Source organism: Heloderma suspectum, chromosome 2 (genome assembly GCF_057233095.1).
Source record: "Heloderma suspectum isolate Gila_16-S chromosome 2, 16-S_ref, whole genome shotgun sequence".
Classification (NCBI taxonomy): domain Eukaryota; kingdom Metazoa; phylum Chordata; class Lepidosauria; order Squamata; family Helodermatidae; genus Heloderma; species Heloderma suspectum.
The window spans coordinates 374,343,634-374,366,372 of NC_139459.1; the positions used below are offsets into that span (position 1 = coordinate 374,343,634).

A 22,739-nucleotide genomic window follows, 5' to 3' on the forward strand; every position below is an offset into this window, starting at 1 on the left:
GGCGCCGTTATGTTTAACAAGCAGCCTCAAGGAAACATACATAATGTGCAAAACCCCTAAGATTAGATAGCTGCAGTTGTAAACAAGATATTATTACCAACCAGGGCAAGACAGAGCCTTCCCAAGAAAGGCCACGATCCCAGAATTCTCCCCCATGACTTCCCGATGCAGAGCTCTCTGGTCACGATCCAGCAGAGCCCACTCCTCCTCTGTGAAAGACACAGCTACCTCCTCAAAGGCCACCAGACCCTGAAAGGAAAGGGAAACATTTTCTCCTCAGAGATTCCATGAATATTACAGATGAGCAAAACCCTAAACACTAATTCAGGTGAGATGAAGGGTGATGATTCTCAGCATCTCATACATGCCCTATTCTCTTCTTTTGTTCCCACGGGCCCCTAAAGATGGGGGGAAATGTGATCTAAACCTTCACGAGAGGCACTCACAGCATTCCAAGTGGGCAACTTTGACAGAAGCAAAGATAAGGACGGAGATTTGTTCAGGCCCAGGGAGGTGAGCCAAGGACAGAGGTTGCTGCCCCTGCATGTCTCCCTAGTAATTCTTCCCGCTACCTGATAGGGGTCCAGGGCAGCCGTTTCCCCTCCACCACCAAGAAGAGATGGCTGGATATGTATTGCCGGCATCCTCCTTTCACCTGTGGGAGACAAAGGGCGTGGGAAACCAGGAGCATCTGCTTGCCTCTGAGATTACACAACACACAGAATCATAGAATAGTAGGGTTGGAAGGGGCCTACAAGACCCTCGAGTCCAACCCCTGCTCAGTGCAGGAATCCAAGTCAGGGCATCCCTGACAGATGGCTGTCCAGCCTCGTCTTGAATGCCTCCAGTGTGGGAGAGCCCACCACCTCCCCAGGTCACGGGTTCCATTGTCATATTACAGGCAGGAAGTTTTTCCTGATGTTCAGCCAGAATCTGACTTCCTGTAACTAGAGCCCATTATTCCATGTCCTGGCACGACTGAGAAGAGATCCTGGCCTTGCTCTCTGTGACAACCTTTCAAATACTAGACGAGTGCTATCCTATCTCCCTTCAGTCTTCTCAAGGCTAAACATGCCCAGTTCTTTCAGTCTCTCCTGAGAGGCCTTTGTTTCCAGTCCCCTGATCCTCTTCATTGCCCTCCTCTGAACCCTCTCCAGTTTGTCTGCATCCTTCTTAATGTGCAGTGCCCAGAACTGGACACAGTACTCAAAACGAGGCCTAACTAGTGCTGAGTAGAGGGGAACTAATACTTCCAAGGATTTGGAAGGTATGCTTCTATTAATGCAGCCCAAAAGAGCATTTGCCTTTGTTGCAGCCAAATCACATTGTTGGCTCATATTCAGCTTGTGATCTACAACAGTTCCAAGATCCTTCTCGCTTGTAGTGTTGTTGAGCCAAGTATCCCCCATTTTGTAACTGTGCATTTGGTTTTGTTTTCCTAGGTGCAGAACTTGGCATTTATCACTATTAAAAGTCATTCTCTGGTTTTCTGCCCAGTGCTCCAGTCTATCAAGATAACTTTGAATTTTGTTTCTGTCTTCCAACATATTAGCTATCCTGTCCAATTTTGTGTCATCTGCAAATCTGATCAGCATTCCCTGCACCTCCTCCTCCAAATCATTAATAAAAATGTTGAAGAGCACTGGGCCCAAGACTGAGCCCATGTGTACATGTCTGAGTATCAAACCTCTGCTGCTTATACCCATTTTTAAAATTTCTGTTGTGTGAAAACACATCTCTCCCCATTTGGGTCCTTGACTAGAAAACACAATTCTGGTTTCCAGGTACAACGTCTTCCAGTGTTGATAGTAAACACGTTTCTGTGGGACAGGATGAAGTTCAGTGTCAGTCCCCCCACCCCCTCAAGCCCCCCAAAAAAGATCCCATGGAATTCTTGCAGATTCCAGAGAGGGAAAGCAAGTTGAGGCATGCCCCAGTAATCCTTACCCTGCACGGTGGCTCCTCTGTCACCCTCCAGTATGATCCTCCTTTGCACTGGACTCTGTCTGCTGCCTGATGGAGCCTTCTCTGCCTCAGGGAAATCAGTGCCCAATTCTGCAAACAGGCCCTGCTCCTGAAACAGCAAAGAGGATCCAGGACATGCAATGGGGAGGAGGACTGGAAAAGGAATGGTACTATAGGCAAAGATTCTGGACAATTAGTAGAACATTTTAGAGTACCCAGCTCTCATTCTGAATCCTTTAGCAACATCAAGAAGAAAGGCTCTCACCTGCTGCTCTTCCAGTTTCTTGTCCTCTGCCTGGCTCAGGAGGAAACCTTCTGCCAGGGCCACCGCCTGGGAACTGGTCTCTGCTCCACATTCTCTCACCCAGCCCTCTATCTCCGAGGGCAGATTGATCAGGAAGCGCTCCAGGATCACCAGGTCCAGCATCTGGCTTTTCGTGTTCCTCTCTGGTTTCAGCCACTGAAGGCAGAGATGATGGAGTCGGCTGCAAACCTCTCGCGGGCCCTCGGCCTCGTGGTAGCAGAACTGCCGGAAATGCTGGCTCTGTACATCAGGGTGGAGCAGCTGTTCTCCCAGGATGCTCTGTACCGGTCTTTCCCAGAATTCCCCACTGCTCCCAGTTGTGGTGGTACCAGGCCCCCTTCCTGCTCCGGGGCCAGCTGAGTCTTTCTCGTCCATCTTGGATCTCTGCTCCAAGGAAGCCTCTGATGGGGCCAAAGGAACTGCTCCTTCTTCTGGCACTTTCTGTCTCAAGGGCAATGGGACTAGCTACCAAGTCCTGCAAAGCCAAGACATTGTCCTGTGAGGTATTCAGGGCAGGACTATGTTTTTAAGAGGGATGATTCCGGCTAGCAACCAGAAAGGCTGGTGAATGCCAAGGCCCAAAGAGACAGCGGAGACTGGGGGAGGGTCCTTCACCTGAGCCCTCAACCTGCTGGAGGGTCTGAAGATGCAGCATCCCACACACTGCTCTGTCCTCATCAACTCCCCCTGCACAAACCTGCCCTGTCTCAGCCGTGCCCTGAGCCTCCACCCCTTCTCTGCCCTCGCTGTCAGGGGTGCCTCTGAGCATAGGCAGTGGCAGAGTAGCTCAGATTCCGAAGAGGAACCACAAAACTTTCCCAGACTCTTCCAGGCCGGCAGAGACAGACCCCTCAGGTCTCAATAGTCCAGCTGGACAGAGAGGGCCTCTCTTCACACTCCCTGTGAGAGTTAGAGAACGGGGGGGGGGGGGCTTGGAGAGCCTGGATTCTTAGACGCAAGGCGCAGATGCAGCGCCAAGAGAGAGGAGGCGGGGCGGAGCTTAGGCGATCTGCCCGATTGGCCCAGCAGAACAGCTACGCCTAGAGAGCCTAGAGATCTCACGAGAGGGAGGGAGATTCCCCCCCACCCCTTAAGTCAGAAAAGCATGCCCGCCTCTTCTCAAGGGGTGGGAAACATTCAACCTTGTATGCCCGCCTCTTCTCAAGGGGTGGGCAACTTTCAACCTTGTATGCCCGCCCCTTCTCAAGGGGTGGGCAACTTTCAACCTTGTATGCCCGCCTCTTCTCAAGGGGTGGGCAACTTTCAACCTTGTATGCCCGCCTCTTCTCAAGGGGTGGGCAACTTTCAACCTTGTATGCCCGCCTCTTCTCAAGGGGTGGGCAACATTCAACCTTGTATGTCCGCGTCTTCTCAAGGGGTGGGCAACATTCAACCTTGTATGTCCGCGTCTTCTCAAGGGGTGGGCAACATTCAACCTTGTATGCCCGCCTCTTCTCAAGGGGTGGGCAACTTTCAACCTTGTATGCCCGCCTCTTCTCAAGGGGTGGGCAACATTCAACCTTGTATGCCCGCCTCTTCTCAAGGGGTGGGCAACATTCAACCTTGTATGCCCGCCTCTTCTCAAGGGGTGGGCAACTTTCAACCTTGTAAGCCCGCCTCTTCTCAAGGGGTGGGCAACATTCAACCTTGTACGCCCGCCTCTTCTCAAGGGGTGGGCAACATTCAACCTTGTACGCCCGCCTCTTCTCAAGGGGTGGGCAACTTTCAACCTTGTATGCCCGCCTCTTCTCAAGGGGTGGGCAACATTCAACCTTGTATGCCCGCCTCTTCTCAAGGGGTGGGCAACTTTCAACCTTGTATGCCCGCCTCTTCTCAAGGGGTGGGCAACATTCAACCTTGTATGCCCGCCTCTTCTCAAGGGGTGGGCAACATTCAACCTTGTATGCCCGCCTCTTCTCAAGGGGTGGGCAACTTTCAACCTTGTATGCCCGGCTCTTCTCAAGGGGTGGGCAACTTTCAACCTTTGTAGCTTCCCTTTGAGCTCCCTGGAGGCATTTCCTTTGCAGACTGCGACTTACTGACAATTTGCATCTGTATGACCCACTGAAGTGAAAGGATTAAAAAGCCCTGGACAGAAGCCTCTTGTCTGTGTTTTGATTTGGCTGTTTGAAGTTCAGCGGGGACCAAAGGGAACCCTGACACTCTCCCTCCCCCCAAGTCCTCAGGCGAGCACCTTTTTCCACAAGTCTCACATACCCAGAGAAACAGTATGTTGCAGTGGTTAGAGTGCTGGACTGGGGCTCAGGAGACGCGGGTTCTAGCCCCAACTCAGCCACAAAGCTCATTGGGTCACTTTGGGCCAGTCACTGACTCTCAGCTTAACTTCACAGGGTTGTCGTAAGGGTAACATGGAGAGGGGGAGGCCCATGTGAGCCTGGCAAGAGGGGAAAAAGGGGGCCATACATGTAAACACACACTAAGGTACCTGGAAACTCATTCACATTAGGGCTCTCAATTAAGGAAAGAGGAGTTGATGAATTCTCTGACTTGTGGACAGTGTATTAATCACTTGAATGCACATATGCGTAAAGCCTAGATTTCTAGGGAAAACACAACCTTTCCTCTCATTGAGACACCTTTTTAATTATTAAATGTTACACTAGGTGACGTGTCTCTGCTGCCTCTGAGATCAGGTAGACTGCCTCCGTCCACGGAGGTCCCATTTCTCTCACAGATAAGAGCTGCTTGCGGGAGCAGATGCAAGGCTCACACAGGGCCGCATCCTGTCCCCGCCACTTGCTGGCCGCTGCCTCCCAGCAGCCCACAACCTTAGCGCACCAAAAGAACTCAGGTCCGCTGGCCGGCTTAGTTGGGGGTCCCCCTGCACCCCACCCCACCCCGTCCCGCCCCCCACATTCTGACATGCCAATTTCATCGGCCCTTGCTCTTGCTTTGGAAGACTGATGCGTCCCCCGCGGCCGTGCGTGTGCGCGCGATTCTACAGGGCAGCCTTCCCAGCCTGGCGCCCTCCAATGGCCAGGCGGGCTGGGGCGACGGGGGCGTCGCCTGGCACGCCGGGAGGAGCGGGCACCGGATGGCGCAAGGCCGAGGCCTGCGGAGCGAGGCGAGCCGCCTTCTCCGGCGCAGCGGCGCCTCTTCCGGCCCGCCGGCCTCCCTCCGCTGCTCTCCGCAGCCCAGTCACCGCCCCGCTTCCCCTCCGCCCTCCAGCGGCTGGCTGCGCTCTCGGCCTGCCGGGCCGCCCCCGGGCCCTCGCACCCCTCCCGCCTTCCCCCGGCCCCGCAGCCCGGGACCCCGCGCCCGGCGGGGCGGAGGAGACTCGCCTGTCCCGCGGGGAGGCCGGACTGTCCTCTGCCGGGCGGGCGCGCGCGGGAGGGAGGGAGGGAGTCGGGGCGGGCGCGCGCGGGGCCCTCCTCCTGCCCGCCCCTTCCTCCCTGGGAGGCGCGGGCAGCCGCTCGCCCCGGAGAGCCGAGCCGAGCCCGCGCTGGGCCTCCCCCCGGAGCCGCGGGAACGCGCCTCGCCAGCCGGGAAGGGAGGCTGCGGAGGCGCGTGGCCGCCTGTGCGTGGCGGCCCCGCCCCGCCCCGCCCCCCCTCCAGAGCGCGCGGCGGAGCGGGCGCTGCGGCGGCCCATGCGCGCCAGCGCAGCGAGCCCGCGGGGAAGGGCCGGCCCGCGTGTGCGTGGCTGGCGCTGCTCCGCTGCTCGGCCGAAGCCCGCGGGCTCGCAGGCTGGGAGCACGCGCCGCGACAAGGGGACAGTGCGGCCGTTTCGAAAGGCGCACTGCCGCGGCGAAGCGAGGTGTGGTCCCGCAGCGGCGCAAACAGGGCAAGAGTGCAGGAGCGATTCGAAGTGACGAGGGCTTCACGCGGCCAAGAGGGTGGCTACCGCAGGGTAGCGCCAGCTCAGCCTCGGGGCGCGGGGGTTCCACAACCGGGGTGCCACCACTGAAAAGCCCTCTCCTGAGTAGCCGCCTGCCGCGGTTCATCCCTTGCAAGTGCGAATTCACGTATATGCTGATGGGATGGGGGCTGGGGGGACTGACCAAGAAAGAGCTCTTGGGGTTCAGCTGGACAGCTTGATGAAACGGTTTGCTTGGGAAAGGGCAAACCCCATTAGGAAAGGAATACAAAAAACCCCGAATGAAGCTGAATGGTGGGTATGAAGGAGGGGGATCCCAGCCACCGGGACCGGCCGAAGCCTCCCTGCAAAGGAGGGCCGCTCAGGACCCCATCGCGGGATCCTGGCTGTCCTTCCAGAAGTAGGACTGGCCAAACCCGGCCTTTCAGTCCCCCAGCATACCCAGTAGCCACCCTCCTAAGCCAAGAGACGCTGAAATTTGCACTGAGGTTATGCAGAGAGATCACACCAACTAAACGTTGGATTCAGATCTGACAAAAGGGGTAGAGGGAAAGGGAAGAATGGAGGTAGCACATTACACAAGAATGTAGAAAGCCCAATCACTTAACTATAAACAGAGGGCTTCCTGAACACACACCCAAGCAAAATAATAAATCTACCTGGCCTCTCCTTCCATACCTAAGTATGGATCTCCCCAAATAGCAACCAGCCATCTGCAGGTCCAGGACAACCAGGATGAAGGGAGCCTCCATGCCTCAGCCTTAGCCTCAGCCCTCTTTTAAAGCCCAGCCCTGGCAACCCAGGGCAGATTTCCTTGAGCCGGGCACCAGCTCAGCCCCTGGGTGGGCCGCCCTGGCCCGCAAGCGGCTGGAACCCCCCACCTGCGCCAGCTGTGGTCCCTCCCCAGTTAGCTGGGGCCGCGCCTGGCCTTGAGCAGAGGGCCGAGGCGCCTGTAGATGACACACCATCCGGGTGGTTACATCAGACGTGACCGCCTGGCCTGATCTTATGGAGGAAAACAGGCCGTCATTCTTGCCAGTGGGAGATTTAGGACGGATTGCCCTCACAATGAAGCACTTTCCACACTCCAAGCATTTCTAGTTTCTCCCCTGTGTAACTTTGATGGGCACCTGCTCTGGGGGGAGCCCCTCCCCCTCACCCAATTCCCTTCCTCTCAAGGAATCCGGTTCAGCCCACTGAACCCTTGAAGGCCAAGCAGCTGGAAGGGCTCTTAAAGCAAAGAAGGCAACCGGGGCAACCATAGGAAAGAAGAGCTGGACTGGGCCAGAGTGGGTTGTGCTTCCTGGGAGGGGCCTGGAAGAGGCTCAGGGCAACAGCCGCCGCTCCTGGCCTGAGGAGGGAGAGGCCACAGCCTGAGAGAGAGCTCGGTACACAGGAGTCTTGGTTTGAAGACAACTTTGAAGTTTGTTTGGACGCAGAGTCTGTGTGAGTCTGTAGGGTGCAGTCCACCAACCTTGAAACATCCTGGTGCCCTCTAGCTGTTTTACACGACAAGCCCCTTAAATCCCAGCCAGCAAGGCCCATGGTCAGGAATCAAGGGAGCTAGCTGTAATACAAAATCTCTGGAGAGCACCAAGTTTCCTGCCTCTTGCATCAGATGGTTATGCGGGGTTCTGAGTTTTTCCTCCCCTGGCGATCCCAGGTGGAAGCTGGCAGCGAAGGCTTTGTTCTGGCTTTGCTTATGATGCTTTGGTTTCCCTCCAAGGAGCAGGAAATCCCACCCAGACAGATCTCCTACAAAATGGGCAATGAAAGCGAAAACAAGATGTTTCTGGAGTTTGGTGGGTCCTCCGATGAGTCAGTTCCCATGGCCAATGGCCATGCAGACTCAGTGTCATTTCAGGTGCAAAGAAACCATAATCTCTGGATTTTAGGAAAGCCCGTTTTAATAAACTCAGAACAATGATAAGTAAGGTCCCATGGCAAGCGACACTAACGAGAAAAGGAGTCCAAGATGGGTGGGAGTTTTTAAAAAAGGAAATTCTCAAGGCACAATTACAAACAATTCCAACAAGAAGAAAAGGCGGAAGACAACAGGAGAAGCCAATGTGGCTTCACAAGAAGCTTAGAGATGACCTGGAAACAAAAAAGCACACATATAGGAAGTGGAAGGAAGGCCAAGCAACAAAGGAAGAGTACAGGCAGGTAGCACAGAATTGCAGGGATGGCGTCAGGAAGGTTAAAGCTGAGAACAAGCTGAGGTTAGCGAGGGAGGCTAAAAGCAACAAAAAGGCTTTCTTCAGGTACATGCATAGTAAAAGACAGAGGAATGAAATGGTGGTTCAACTATTAAATAAGGATGGCAAAGTGATAACAGATGACAAAGAAAAGGCAGAGTTGCTCAATTCCTACTTTGGCTCAGTCTTCTCCCAAAAGAAGGTTTATGATCCCCCTGGCAAAGGCGAAGTAAAGGCTGAAGGGGCAGGATCGCAGCTTGAGATCGATAAGAATATGGTCAAGGAACACCTAATGACTTTGAATGAGTTCAAATCTCCAGGGCCAGATGAACTGCATCCTAGAGCAATTAAGGAACTGGCAGAAGAACTCTCAGAACCACTATTATCTTTTTTTAAAATATCTATTTTATCTTTATAAGCACTACCAGAATTACCAACAACCTACTCAATACCTCAGTTCTCATCCACACAATATTTTAGTGAGGATACCACAATAACAGAAAGAGAAGAAAAAAAAGAGAAAAGGAAAAATAAAGGAGAGGAAAAAAGGAGGTCAAGAAAAAAGAAACCAGTTCTCCCCCCCCCCCAACTACGAATTAAATTTAAACTCCAACATCTCCCAGGCTCCAATAATATTCTATTTTTTTAAAAAGAAAAAAACCACATCTATTATACAATCTTACAATTTAGTAGTACAATCTTTTATATCAGCACCACAGTTCTACACTTCATTCCCAAAAGCCTGAATATTAGAAATAATAATAGTCAAAGAGAGACTGTAGTATTGTATAGTAATAAAGCTTAAGATAAATCTTCAACCATCAATATTTTTTATACTAGATATTTTGTCTATTTTAAAATATAAAATAGGAGAGACATAAAAAGACAGAGAAAAAATAATAACAATAAAATATAAAAACATGTCTTCTGAGTTAGCCTAGATCATGAAAGCTACACACAAACCGTTAACGGTACTTGTTTAGAAATTCCAATTCATGGAGTTATGACAGAGTTCTCAGACATTTTAAGATTCAACCAAGCCTCTGCCATTTCATGATTCGTGAACTTCATCTGATCTTCAGAGAACCACTGTCTATTATCTTTGAGAAATCATGGAGGACAGGTGACATGCCAGATAACTGGAGGAGGGATAATGTTGTCCCTATCTTCAAAAAGGGCAAAAAGGAGGAACCTGGGAACTACAGACCAGTCAGTCTGACATCAATCCCTGGGAACATTCTGGAGCAGATGATCGAGCAATCCATCTGGAAGCACCTTGAAAACAATGCAGGGATTACTCAAAGCCAACATGGATTTGTCAAGAACAAATCCTGCCAGACTAATCTGATCACATTTTTTGATCAGGACACCTCCCTTGTGGACTGTGGGAATGCTGTGAACATAATGTACCTCGACTTCAGCAAAGCTTTCGACAAAGTGCCCCATGATCTCCTGATGAGCAAACTAGCTCAAAGTGGGCTAGATGAAACAATGATCCGGTGGATCCACAGTTGGCTACAGAATCGGACTCAAAGAGTGCTTCTTAATGGGATCTTCTCAAACTGGGGAGAGGTAATGAGCGGGGTACCGCAGGGGTGAGTCCTGGGCCTAGTGCTCTTCAACATTTTTATGAATGACTTGGAGGAGGAGGTGCAGGGAATGCTTATCAAATTTGCTGATGACAAAAAAATTGGGAGGGATAGCTAGTACCCTGGAAGACAGAAACAGAATTGAAAGTGATCTTGATAGGCTGGAGTGCTGGGCAGAAAACAAGAGAATGACATGTAATAGGAATAAATGCCAAGTTCTGCACCTAGGAAAAAGAAACCAAATGCACAGTTACAAGATGGGCGATACTTGGCTCAACAATACTACAAGTGAGACAGATCTTGGAACTGTTGTAGATACAAGCTGAGTATGAGCCAACAGGGTGATGTGGCTGCAACAAAGGCAAATACTCTTTTGGGTTGCATTAAAAGACATCAAGTGGGCTTTAGGAAGCATTAGTAACAACAAAGCTAGCAGAGATGACAGTATTCCAGCTGAGCTATTTAAAATCCTAAAAGATGATGCTGTTAAAGTGCTGCATTCAATATGCCAACAAATTTGGAACACTCAACAATGGCCGCAAGACTGGAAAAGGTCAGTTTACATTCCAATTCCAAAGAAGGGCAGTGCCAAAGAGTGTTCAAACTACCTCACAATTGCGCTCATTTCACATGCCAGCAAGGTGATGCTCAAAATCCTACAAGCTAGGCTTCAGCAGTATGCGAACGGAGAACTACCGGAAGTACAAGCTGGGTTTCGAAGAGGCAGAGGAACTAGAGATCAAATCGCCAACTTTCGCTGGATCATGGAGCAAGCAAGAGAATTCCAGAAAAATGTCTGTTTCTGCTTCATTGACTACGCTAAAGCCTTTGATTGTGTGGATCACAACAAACTGTGGCAAATTCTTAAAGTGATGGGAGTACCAGACCACCTTACCTGTCTCCTGAGAAACCTGTATGAAGGTCAAGAAGCAACAGTAAGAACCAGACATGGAACAACCGATTGGTTCAAAATTGGGAAAGGAGTATAACAAGGCTGCATATTGTCGCCCTGCTTATTTAACTTATATGCAGAGTACATCATGAGAAACACCGGGTTGGATGAATCACAGGTCGGAATTAAGATTGCCGGGAGAATTATCAACAGCCTCCGATATGCAGACGATACCACCCAAATGGCAGAAAGCGAAGAGGATCTCAAGAGCCTGTTGTTGAGGGTGAAAGAGGAGAGTGCAAAAGCTGGTTTGAAACTCAACATTAAAAAAACGAAGATCATGGCATCCGGCCCCATCACTTCCTGGCATATAGAAGGGGAAGAAATGGAAGCAGTGACAGATTTTACATTCTTGGGCTCCAAGATCACCGCAGATGGTGACTGTAGCCATGAAATTAAAAGATGCTTGCTCCTTGGGAGGAAAGCTATGGCAAACCTAGACAGCATAGTAAGAAGCAGAGACATCACTTTGCCGACAAAGGTCCGTCTAATCAAAGCTATGGTTTTCCCAGTAGTAATGTATGGCTGTGAGAGCTGGACTATAAGGAAGGCTGAGCGCCGAAGAATTGATGCTTTCGAACTATGGTGCTGGAGAAGACTCTTACGAGTCCCCTGGACTGCAAGGAGGTCAAATCAGTCCATCCTAAAGGAAATCAACCCTGACTGCTCATTGGAAGGACAGATACTGAAGCTGAAGCTCCAATATTTTGGCCACCTAATGCGAAGAGAAAACTCTCTGGAAAAGACCCTGATGCTGGGAAAGATTGAAGGCAAAAGGAGAAGGGGACGGCACAGGATGAGATGGCTAGATAGTATCACCGATGCAATGAATATGAACTTGAGCACACTCCGGGAGAGAACGCAGGACAGGAAGGCCTGGCGTGCTATGGTCCATGGGGTCACGAAGAGTCGGACACGACTGGACGACTGAACAACAACAATAGAAGCGTAGCTTCCAAATTCTGGGAAGTACTAGTTCCCCTCTACTCAGCACTGGTTAGGCCTCATTTTGAGTACTGTGTCCAGTTCTGGGCACTGCACTTTAAGAAGGATGCAGAGAAGCTGGAGAGGGTTCAGAGGCATGGAATAATGGGCTCAAGTTACAGGAAGCCAGATTCCAGCTGAACATCAGGAAAAACTGACTGTCAGAGCAATACGACAATGGAACCAGTGACCTAGGGTGGTGGTGGGCTCTCCCACACTGGAGGCATTCAAGATGAAGCTGGACAGCCATCTGTCAGGGATTCTTTGACTTGATTCCTGCATTGAGCAGGGGGTTGGACTCGATGGTCTTATAGGTTCCTTCCAACCCTACTATTCTATGATTCTGTTAAGCCTCAGAGGAGTGCAGTGAAATTGCTGTATGAACTCTTTGCTGTTCAGCTATCTCCTCTCCATACCCTTTGACTTTTCAAAGAACAGCAACTCTGAGGCCTACAACACTCTTGATTAAAATGATCAGCTGCTGTGAAACATCTGCCTATTTTGTTATGGATGGTTTATATTGTGTGAGGATTCCGAGGTTATATAAAGGGTGAGCTGACAGAAGCGAGACAAGGCCTGAGGGATCCTGGAAGCAATATCTAGTTAGTGGGATTTGTGTATAGGATTTTAGAAGGGGTAGAATAGGGAGGGAGGTGGGAAGATGCCTTAGGGGACATGTTTCCCGTGCTTAGCAATGATGTGCAATGTCCCAGTTTGTGCTTGCTTCCAACTTGCGCTCCCTGCACCTGACCCCTTTCCTTGGTCTTTCTGACCCAAATCCAGATGGGGAGGATGGAGGGCCTGGGACCAGCACAGAGGACCTGCTGGTCTTGTAAGAGAACTGGCTGGGTAAGTGTCCAGGAGAGACGGCCTCGTGTCACATTATGATAGCCATTCCACATTTCGTCCATGCTCGTAGGCATCCGCAGGAAGGGACAAAGGGGGGCAACTGACCCCCATAGGGTGAGTTAACCCTTCTGGATGTATTAAGCCTTTGGAGGGTCCTGCCCGTTAGGAATTAATTGCAGCCTCATTAAAAAAAAACACCAATTTAGAAATCCAGAAGCTTCCTGTAGCTGGGTCTGGGAAGTGGTGGGTTTAGCAAAAAAAACACCAAAAGATGGCAGCAAAGACAGGAGTTCATGATCTTTGTACCTCTAGTCTTGTAAATAAATGTCTATACTGCCCAATAGCTGAAGCTCTCTGGCTGAGTCACAAAAATTACAGCTACAGTGTGCAACATAAAACAGTATAAAACATAAAAGCTTACAACCACAGTATAACAATACAAACAAAATAAAACCTAGCAGCAGTGCAGAGATTTAAAATACAGATTTAAAACACCAGAGCTAAAAGATTAAGAAGCTAAAATGCTAAAATACTGGGAGAATAAGAGAACCTGCCAGTTTTAACTCTTGCAGGGGGGCCAAGTGGGACTTCTCCCCATCTCTCTCTTAGCATTGGCCTTGGAGCTTAAAAACAAGGAGAAATGAAAAATGGAGAAATGCTTGGTGCCTATAGAAACAAGTTTAATATGGCTCTTTTATGTACTCTACATTTTGTGTATGGCTGCATAGTTAAAAAAACAAAACGCTGTTAGCACCAAGGAGCAGGTCTACCATTTCTGGCGACTGAACAGAGAGAAGGCCTGGGCATGAAGTCTACCAAGACAGATCGATCCAGTCTCGGATAAATTTGTGTGCCAGGCCTATCCCTCTGTTGTTTCTCACTGAGCGGACCTGGTGCACAAGCAATGCCCTCCCACCGCTGAAACCCTCAGTAGATTCAGGGCCCTTCACCAGGTTGATTTAATTGTACAATCCATGAGAAAACACTAATTTCTGTGGACCTACCTGGCACACTGCCCAAGTGCCATGGTGGGAGAAAAAGAGGAGGGGAGGCACATGTACAGGAAAAAACAAGGAGAAAAGGAGAAATCCCTGATGCCTATTGAAAAAAGTTTAGCACGGTTCTTTTATGTTGGCCCAACGCATTTCGGAAATGCTGATTTCCTTCCTGGGGGGCTACAATAAAAATATATACAGACAACATCTTAGTAATTTTATGTTAGGCCAGGACATATAAAAACATCTGAAACACACCTAAACTAAATGATTACTATAAAATTATATAAATGTAACAGCCATTTTTAACCTATACACAATTAATACTTCTGACATTCATATAAAAATCAAGAAACCATTACTTTTACACATATTCAAACCGACAAGGCAAAAAGTAAGAACAACAAAGTGCAAAGATCTGTTATTGTCTGTATACATAAAAAACTTCAAATGAGACCTCAGAATTACTCTAACTGCAATAATTATCATGTTAAAAAAATAACACATCAATACTGGTTTATAATATTAAAGAGCCTTCTTCCCATGAAAACAGACCACTGACTTGTCTACCTTCTATTGCACACTTGAAACTGACCAGCACCTTTTGTATAACCATATGACAGCACATTATGTAGGTTGTGTTAAACTACCCTTATAACAGGGTGGGCTTCATGAAGTAAATTTGTAGTAATGAAAGAGTACCATTGTAAATAGCTCTCCAAAATGGCATACGTAAAGCACGTTCTTGAAAGAGAGAATTTTTCATAGAAAACACCTAAACTGTAATTCCCTTATATGATGCCACCATTTCATGTTCAGACAAATTTAAGTCCTCGCATCATCTTTTTTTTAACTTAATTTTTATTCTACTTTTTATCTTTATAAATGAAATAAACATAATCACCATCTATAATTTTCCGCATTACAGTATTCTTGAGGACGCAGCAATAACCAAAAAAACAAAAAAGAAAATGTAAGAAGGAAAGAGAAGGAAAACGGTGAAAGAACAGAAAAACAAAGGGAACAAGAAAAGGTATTTTTTAAAAAAGTTACATAAAAGGGTTACATTTAGACTCCCTTACACATAAACTTCAAGTATCACTCTACTTAAAAGATTATACCACTGCCAATATTACAATTCAGTACAGCCTAGGTAATCCGTCTAATTTCAGTAACATAACCTCAGATTTATAGCAAGGAAACAGGCATACAATTCTTTTCCCCTCGCCATAAAATGCTTTTCAACTAACATATAATGGTAAAGCTAAAATCAACCAACCAGGAATATTACTATTCATAGTCTCATAGTAATAATAATAATAATAATAATACTTATAATAATTAAAAGAAAAAGAAGGAAATTATTACGGATAAAAGAAAAAAAAGCAACAACAATCACTAGCATATTTTGTACTATCTAGATTTTAGATAGTATAATTTCTAAATAGATATATGAATGTGTACATTTCTATACGCCCACAAACCAGAATTTTATATATAGTATATCATGTCTATTACAAGAAAAAGGAGTCAAAACAAAACGGAAAGAAAAAAAGCAGATATGTTTAAACAATAATCTCTGGCATACTGCCCAGATCTTGTAACCCAAACAGACCAACAAGCGATAATTGTTTATACATTCCCCTCCCTGGGCTCATCATGCCAGCTGTTCCATTCAGTTTGGGACTCCTCTTCCCCCAACGCATGAGGTGAGCAGGAGGAGACCCACCAGATCCCAGAAGGGAGAGACCGGAGCATCTGATCCGCTTGTGAGAGGAGATACCACTTTCCTCTGCGGGGGAGGAGCCAGTCTTACCATCTATTTGTAAGATTGGTAAGATTTTGTCTTTGAATCTCTCCCTTCGTTCAAACTGTATTTTATGTTGTACTGTCACCTTTTCAGAGAAATATTTTTTAAAATCTGGGCAAACTCCAAATGAATCAGGTAAAACCAGATGTGAACAATCAGGATTTTCAAAGCTGTTTGAAACATATAATGAAGGGGCTAAGCAAAGTTATCATGGGAGGCAGTTCAAAAGTGTTGAGGCCACCACCAAGAAGGCCCTGCCTTGTTCCATCCAACTTGATGGATAGTGCAGGTGGGCCCATGAGCAGGATTTCAAACTTAAGGACTTGGAAGGCTTGTGTGGGTGCAGTCAGCCCTTCAAACTCATTCTCCCAAGTGCGTTCTCTGATGTAAACTATGAGTTGGATATGGACTGAAACTCATTCCATACTGCAAACATTTCTGTGGGTGCTCCCAGGTATGAGTTATTTTGGGAGAAGTGACACTGATTTTCCATATTCCACGCAATGATGTGGTTTATCCCATATGAATTCTTTGATGCGAAATCAGGTTTATACTCACATGGAAACTTACGTACTTCAAGCATGTCTATCATTTCATATCATTATATCATTTTGACAGAGGCATGTGGTCACACTGAAGCTTTTTCCACTCTCCAAGCATTTATATGGCTTCTCCCATGAGTTCTTTGATGTCTTCTGAGGTCTCTGCTAAAAATGAAGCTCTTTCTACATTCTGCACATTGATATGGTTTTTCCCCCATGTTTCTTTCTCAGATGAGTTTTAAGGGTTGCATTGTGTCAGAATCTTTTTCCACACTCCAGGTATTTACATTGGTCTCCCCTGTGTGAATCCTTTGATGAGAAGTGAGCCTTTTCTTGTGACTGAAGCGCTTTCCACAGTTCACACATTCATATGGTTTCTCCCCTGTGTGAATTATTTGATGGGAAGTGAGATATGCCCTTCTACTGAAGCACTTTCCACACTCTACACATTCATATGGTTTCTCCCCTGTGTGAATTATTTGATGAGAAGTGAGTTCAATGCTTCTTCTGAAGCTCTTTCCACACTCTGCACACTTATATGGTTTCTCCGGTGTGTGAATTCTTTGATGAGAAGTGAGTTCAGTGCTGCTTTTGAAGCTCTTTCCACACTCTGCACATTTATACGGTTTCTCCCCTGTGTGAATTCTTTGATGACAAGTGAGGTGTGCTTTCAGGCTGAAGTGCAGTCCACACTCTGCACATTCATACGGTTTCTCCCCTGTGTGGATTCTTTGATGAGAAGTGAGGTTTGCTTTCCTCCTGAAGCACATTCCACACTCTGCACATCTGTATGGTTTCTCCCCTGTGTGAATTCTTTGATGGGAAATTAGGCTTGCGCTCACACGGAAGCACTTTCCACACTCTGTACATTTATATGGTTTCTCCCCTGTGTGAATTCTTTGATGAGAAGCTAGGTTTGTGTTCACACTGAAGCACTTTCCACAGTCCAAGCATTTATGTGGTTTCTCCCCTATGTGAGTTCTTTGATGGGAAGTGAGGCTTCTGCCTGCACTAAAGCTCTTTCCACACTCCAAGCATTTATATGGTTTCTCCCTTGAGTGGGTTCTCCCTTGATGAGAGGTGAGATTTTTCTTCTGACTGAAGCACTTTCCACACTCTGCACATTCATATGGTTTCTCCCCTGTGTGAATTGTTTGATGGGAAGTGAGGTATGCCCTTCTACTGAAGCACTTTCCACACGCTACACATTCATATGGTTTCTCCACTGTGTGAATGATTTGATGGGAAGTGAGGTATGCCCTTCTACTGAAGCACTTTCCACACTCTGCACATTTAAATGGTTTCTCCCATGTGTGAATTATTTGATGAGAAGTGAGGTGTGCTCTCCTACTGAAGCGTTTTCCACACTCTGCACATTCATACGGTTTCTCTCCTGTGTGAATTCTGTGATGAAAAGTGAGTTCAGGGCTTCTTTTGAAGCTCTTTCCACAGTCTGCACATTTATACGGTTTCTCCCATGTGTGAATTCTTTGATGAGAAGTGAGATGTCCTTTCTGACTGAAGTGCAGTCCACACTCTGCACATTCATATGGTTTCTCCCCTGTGTGGATTCTTTGATGAGAAGTGAGGTGTGCTTTCTGACTGAAGCACATTCCACACTCTGCACATTCGTATGGTTTCTCTCCTGTGTGAATTCTGTGATGAGAAGTGAGTTCAGTGCTCCTTTTGAAGCTCTTTCCACACTCTGCGCACTTATATGGTTTCTCCGGTGTGTGAATTCTTTGATGAGAAGTGAGGTCTGCACTTGTTGTGAAGCTCTTTCCACACTCCACACATTCATATGGTTTCTCTCCTGTGTGAATTCTATGATGTCTGCCGAGGTTTGTTCTCATATTGCATCTCTTTCCACACTCCAAGCATTTACACAATTTGTCACTGCCCTGAAAAGTGGAAAATTTATTCCTTATCTTCCGATTTGCTCCAGTTTTTATTCTCTCACATTCCATTTGTTTACATCCGTCTCTTTCTGGTGGCTCTTCACATGGGTCTCCCTCACTCTTGGCTTCCCATTCATCACCTCCTGCAACGAAGATGGGAAACTGGTAAGAGTTAGAAAGAGAACCTCAAATCACTGAACATCCTCAATGAATCCTCATGATAAAGCGAGGAACTGAAAAGACCCGGACAGGAGGCAGGTCTTACCATGCATTTCGCAGCCTGTCTTGACTGGCATTAACTGACAGCAGCTGTGATACAGAATGTGAACCCAGCGCCTGTTCAGACATGGAGCTCATAGGCTCACAGGTTCAGATATGTAGCGTAAGGTCAGGCAGTGTGGGGTAGCAGTTATAGTGTTGGACTGGGCCGTGGGAGCTCTGGGTTCTAGTTCCCTGTCAGCCATGAAGCTCACTGGGTGACTTTAGGTCAGTCACTGACCCTCCGCCTAAGCTCATTCCCAGCTTTGTTGTGAGGATAAAATGGAGAGGAGGAAGACCATGTAAGCCACCTTGGAGACCTTCCAAAAGGAAAAAAGGAAGAATTCAAATGTAGTAATAAATACATAAATAGGCAGAACAGAAGCATTAGGTTCAGTGGTGTCTATCAGATTCCACCTGGAATCCCATTGGCAATTTCCTAGTTTTATGCTTGCAGACAGAGTGGTGGGCTCTCGACAGAGAACGTGGATTCCATTAGTGTATCTGACACAATCACAGTATCCCTGCATGATGGAGGTGGTCTTGTATGCAGTGATGTGGTCCACCCAGGGTAAGTGAGATTTCAATATTCACTCCAAGACCATCTCGTCTGATGAGACTTGGGATTTCATTGCCCCCACACCCATCAGGGGTCTGTCTGACTTTGGCAGTACACAGTCTTGAGTTTGCATTTTGCCAAACGATGTGGATGTGGGGGCTGTGCATAGCATAATTTGTTGTCATAGATACATCCTTATGTGAGAGTACTGAGATGTGAAAAATGGGACTGGACAAATTCTTCTACAGGAAGGACAGGGAAGGGCGTATTGGAGGAAGTGTTGCCCTGTACATCAGAGCAGGCATAGTGTCGAGCGGACTAGAACACCTACGAGGGGTAGGCTCTTCCACAGAAGCGCTGTGGGTGACCATACCAGCCCCCGCAATGAATTTAGTGCTGGGAACGTGCTACTGTCCCCCAGACCAGAATGCTCAGAGTGACCCTGAGATGGAAAATTAAATCATGGAGGCATCCAAACAAGGAAGTAGTAGTGGGTGACTTCAATCACCCCCACATTGACTGGATCAATGCATATTCCAGTCACGACAAAGAGGTTAAATTTCTCGATGCCCTACGCAATTGTGCCCTAGAAGAGCTGGTCATGGAACTGACCAGAGGGGAGGTGACCTTGGACTTAATCCCAAGTGATGTTGCCCAGAACGTAGTAGAAGATGTAAATGTGGTTGAACCAATTGGAAACAGTGACCACAGTGCTATCAGATTTAATAGAGATTTAAGTGGAAAATTGCCCGGGAAGTCCAACTCAGTCACATGTGGCTTCAAAAGAGGAAACGTCTCTAAAATGAGGGAACTGGTGAAAAGAAAGTTAGAAGCAGGGGTCAAGGGGATTAAATCCCTTCAAAATGCTTGGAGATTACTCAAAATCACAACAGAAGCCCAGCCAAAATGTATACAACAGGTTCGGAAAGGTAACTCCAAGTCCAAGAGGGTGCCGGTATGTTTAACAAGCAGCCTCAAGGAAGCTATTAGAGAAAAGCAGGCTTTCTTCAGAAAATGGAAGTCTTGCCCAAGTGAGGAAAACAAAAGGGAAAACACAAAGGCCATGCAAGCATAATAAGAGATGCAAAAAAGCATTTTGAAGAGCATATCCCTAACAATGTCAAGGCCAACAATTAAGAACTCTTTAAATATATCAGAAGCAGGAAACCAATAGATAATACTGGTTATGAGGTAATTTCTCTATACACAAGGGATACATACATGCTGATTTTAGAATGTGGGAGCTTCTTTGAAACTCACCATGCGTGTGTACCTGTCAGCTGAACAGCCTATTCAGTAGCGAACAGGGAACTTGGAATTTAGAAGGAGATCTAGTCTTAACACTTTGAAAAAGAGAGAAGTCTAAGTACAAGAGATTTTTAAGAAATTCTATTTTTTTTAAGCTGTTAAGATCTAAGACTCTTTAGCAAAGCTGTGTTTAACAGCAGAAATGTTTTTATGTTATTATATGCAAGCTATATTTTGATGTCATTCTACAAGTATATTTCGAATAAAAATGATACATGGATGAAAAAAGACTTTCCTGTATTAATTCTTGTTGGTAAAAAGGTGTATGTTTTGTTGAGAAGTATTTAATCTGCTATTAGATGGTAGAAGAAGAGCAAAATGCTTCCAAATGCTTTGTGCAGATAGCTCACAGTCCCTTATCTGGAACAACAACGCATACTTCAGACTTTAACAAGGAAAAGAAATGAAATGAAGGTATTAGATACAGGTAAAATAACAATGAATTTACAATTTATCAATCAAAAATATTATAACTCTGGAAATAAAAATTCAAAACACAGATTAGTATTTTCTATTCTTTCCCTAATATTCCATTTGCCATGCAGTATGCCTTCATTTCGAGAGTGAAGTCAAGTGGGCCTTAGGAAGCATTAGTAACAACAAAGCTAGCGGAGATGACAGTATTCCAGCTAAGCTATTTAAAATCCTAAAAGATGATGCTGTTAAAGTGCTGCACTCAATATGCCAACAAATCTGGAACACTCAACAGTGGCCACAAGACTGGAAAAGGTCAGTTTACATTCCAATTCCAAAGAAGGGCAACGCCAAAGAGTGTTCAAACTACCGCACAATTGCGCTCATTTCACATGCCAGCAAGTTGAACCTCAAAAACCTACAAGCTAGGCTTCAGCAGTATGCAAACCGAGAACTACCGGAAGTACAAGCTGGGTTTTGAAGAGGCAGAGGAACTAGAGATCAAATCGCCAACATTCGCTGCATCATGGAGAAAGCAAGAGAATTCCAGAAAAACGTCTATTTCTGCTTCATTGACTACGCTAAAGCCTTTGATTGTGTGGATCACAACAAACTGTGGCAAATTCTTAAAGAGATGGGAGTACCAGACCACCTTACCTGTCTCCTGAGAAACCTGTATGAGGGTCAAGAAGCAACAGTAAGAACCAGACATGGAACAACCGAGTGGTTCAAAATTGGGAAAGGAGTATAACAAGGCTGTATATTGTCACCCTGCTTATTTAACTTATATGCAGAGTACATCATGAGAAATGCCGGGTTGGATGAATCAGAGGTCGGAATTAAGATTGCTGGGAGAATTATCAACAACCTCCGATATGCAGACGATACCACCCTAATGGCAGAAAGCGAAGAGGATCTCAAGAGCCTCTTGTTGAGGGTGAAAGAGGAGAGTGCAAAAGCTGGTTTGAAACTCAACATTAAAAAAACGAAGATCATGGCATCTGGCCCTATCACTTCCTGGCATATAGAAGGGGAAGAAATGGAAGCTGTGACAGATTTTACTTTCTTGGGCTCCAAGATCACCGCGGACGGTGACTGTAGCCATGAAATTAAAAGACGCTTGCTCCTTGGGAGGAAAGCTATGGCAAACCTAGACGGCATAGAAAGAAGCAGAGACATCACCTTGCCGACAAAGGTCCGCATAATCAAAGCTATGGTTTTCCCAGTAGTAATGTATGGCTGTGAGAGCTGGACTATAAGGAAGGCTGAGCGCCGAAGAATTGATGCTTTCGAACTGTGGTGCTGGAGAAGACTCTTACGAGTCCCCTGGACTGCAAGAAGGTCAAATCAGTCCATCCTAAAGGAAATCAACCCTGAGTGCTCATTGGAAGGACAGATGCTGAAGCTCCAATATTTTGGCCACCTAATGCGAAGAGAAAACTCCCTGGAAAAGACCCTGATGCTGGGAAAGACTGAAGGCAAAAGGAGAAGGGGACGGCAGAGGATGAGATGGCTAGATAGCATCACCGATGCAATGAATATGAATTTGAGCACGCTCCGGGAGAGAGCGCAGGACAGGAAGGCCTGGCGTGCTATGGTCCATGGGGTCACGAAGAGCTGGACACGACTGAACGACTGAACAACAACAACAACAACATGCCTTCATTAGTGACTGCAATTACTCTTTATATTTATTTCTACTTTTATGATAGTCACAATCTAACAGCTTCCTTCCATTTATTATGCCTTAATCGTTTCTAGTTCAATATATTGTTGATTTTGTACCATGTCTACATTGTTTTTCATTTGACTTTTCACACCCTTGTCTGCTACTTTATTTTTAGTCTGGCTCTGGCTTAATGATCACTCACCATGTGGTCACCGGAGCAAATCTTAAAAGAGGGAATAAGGGTATATCCCCTATCAGAAGTACAAGGCCTTCTCAGCAGCGGCCCGAGTGCTGTACCAGTCTCTGCCAAGGGGCACACACCTCCCCCATCCTCCTCTCTTATCTCGTAGGCAGTAGGCTAAGGCAGGGCTGTACCATCAGGCCTCTGGGATTCTATGATGGCTGTATCAGTTTTTCTGGCAGCTCCTAATATTTCCTGAGGTTTTAATGACCAGATGCAGATCGTTAAATTCTTGTTTTGAGGATGTTGCGGTTTTAACATTTAGTAGTGAAGTCCAAGATTGTTAGACACTTGTGGATATATATCTTTCAATATGGAAAGGAGGAATATGAATGTTATAAGGGGCATGTTTACATAGGAAGAAGTCCT

The 22,739-nt window shown here is 46.8% G+C and overlaps 3 protein-coding genes across 4 annotated transcripts in view; 1 reads left to right on the top strand and 2 right to left on the bottom strand.

The window, feature by feature from the left end:
* LOC146356171 (uncharacterized) overlaps nt 1–22,739 on the top strand; it is a 277,120-nt gene that overhangs the window by 159,771 nt on the left and 94,610 nt on the right. The window lies entirely within an intron of this gene.
* Nucleotides 1–22,739, bottom strand: part of LOC146356175 (uncharacterized) — a 94,546-nt gene that overhangs the window by 66,654 nt on the left and 5,153 nt on the right. The window contains 1 exon segment of the mRNA XM_084831867.1: nt 16,311–18,064. Within this exon segment, the coding sequence (XP_084687993.1) occupies nt 16,311–18,064 (1,754 nt within the window).
* LOC146356178 (zinc finger and SCAN domain-containing protein 31-like) lies at nt 150–3,154 on the bottom strand. 2 transcript variants are annotated; one of them, XM_084831831.1, is made up of 3 exons: nt 2,231–3,123; nt 1,948–2,074; nt 150–249 (listed from the first exon to the last, which is right to left on the bottom strand). In XM_084831831.1, exons 1-3 carry the CDS (start codon nt 2,642–2,644, stop codon nt 233–235), a joined length of 558 nt encoding a protein of 185 aa, XP_084687957.1. In that variant the 5' UTR covers nt 2,645–3,123; the 3' UTR covers nt 150–232. The 2 variants fall into 2 exon arrangements, with proteins under 2 accessions (XP_084687957.1, XP_084687956.1); XM_084831830.1 differs by lacking the exon at nt 150–249 and adding an exon at nt 296–655 and having other exon boundaries at nt 2,231–3,154.

Excerpts from the sequence above, each read along its gene's own strand:
- LOC146356178 (XM_084831830.1), bottom strand. The coding sequence starts at position 2,644 with ATGGACGAGAAAGACTCAGCTGGCCCCGGAGCAGGAAGGGGGCCTGGT. Across the intron at positions 2,075-2,230 it reads AGAAACTGGAAGAGCAGCAG|GAGCAGGGCCTGTTTGCAGA; the intron begins GTGAGAGCCTTT and ends TTGCTGTTTCAG. Across the intron at positions 656-1,947 it reads CAGAGGAGCCACCGTGCAGG|GTGAAAGGAGGATGCCGGCA; the intron begins GTAAGGATTACT and ends TGTCTCCCACAG.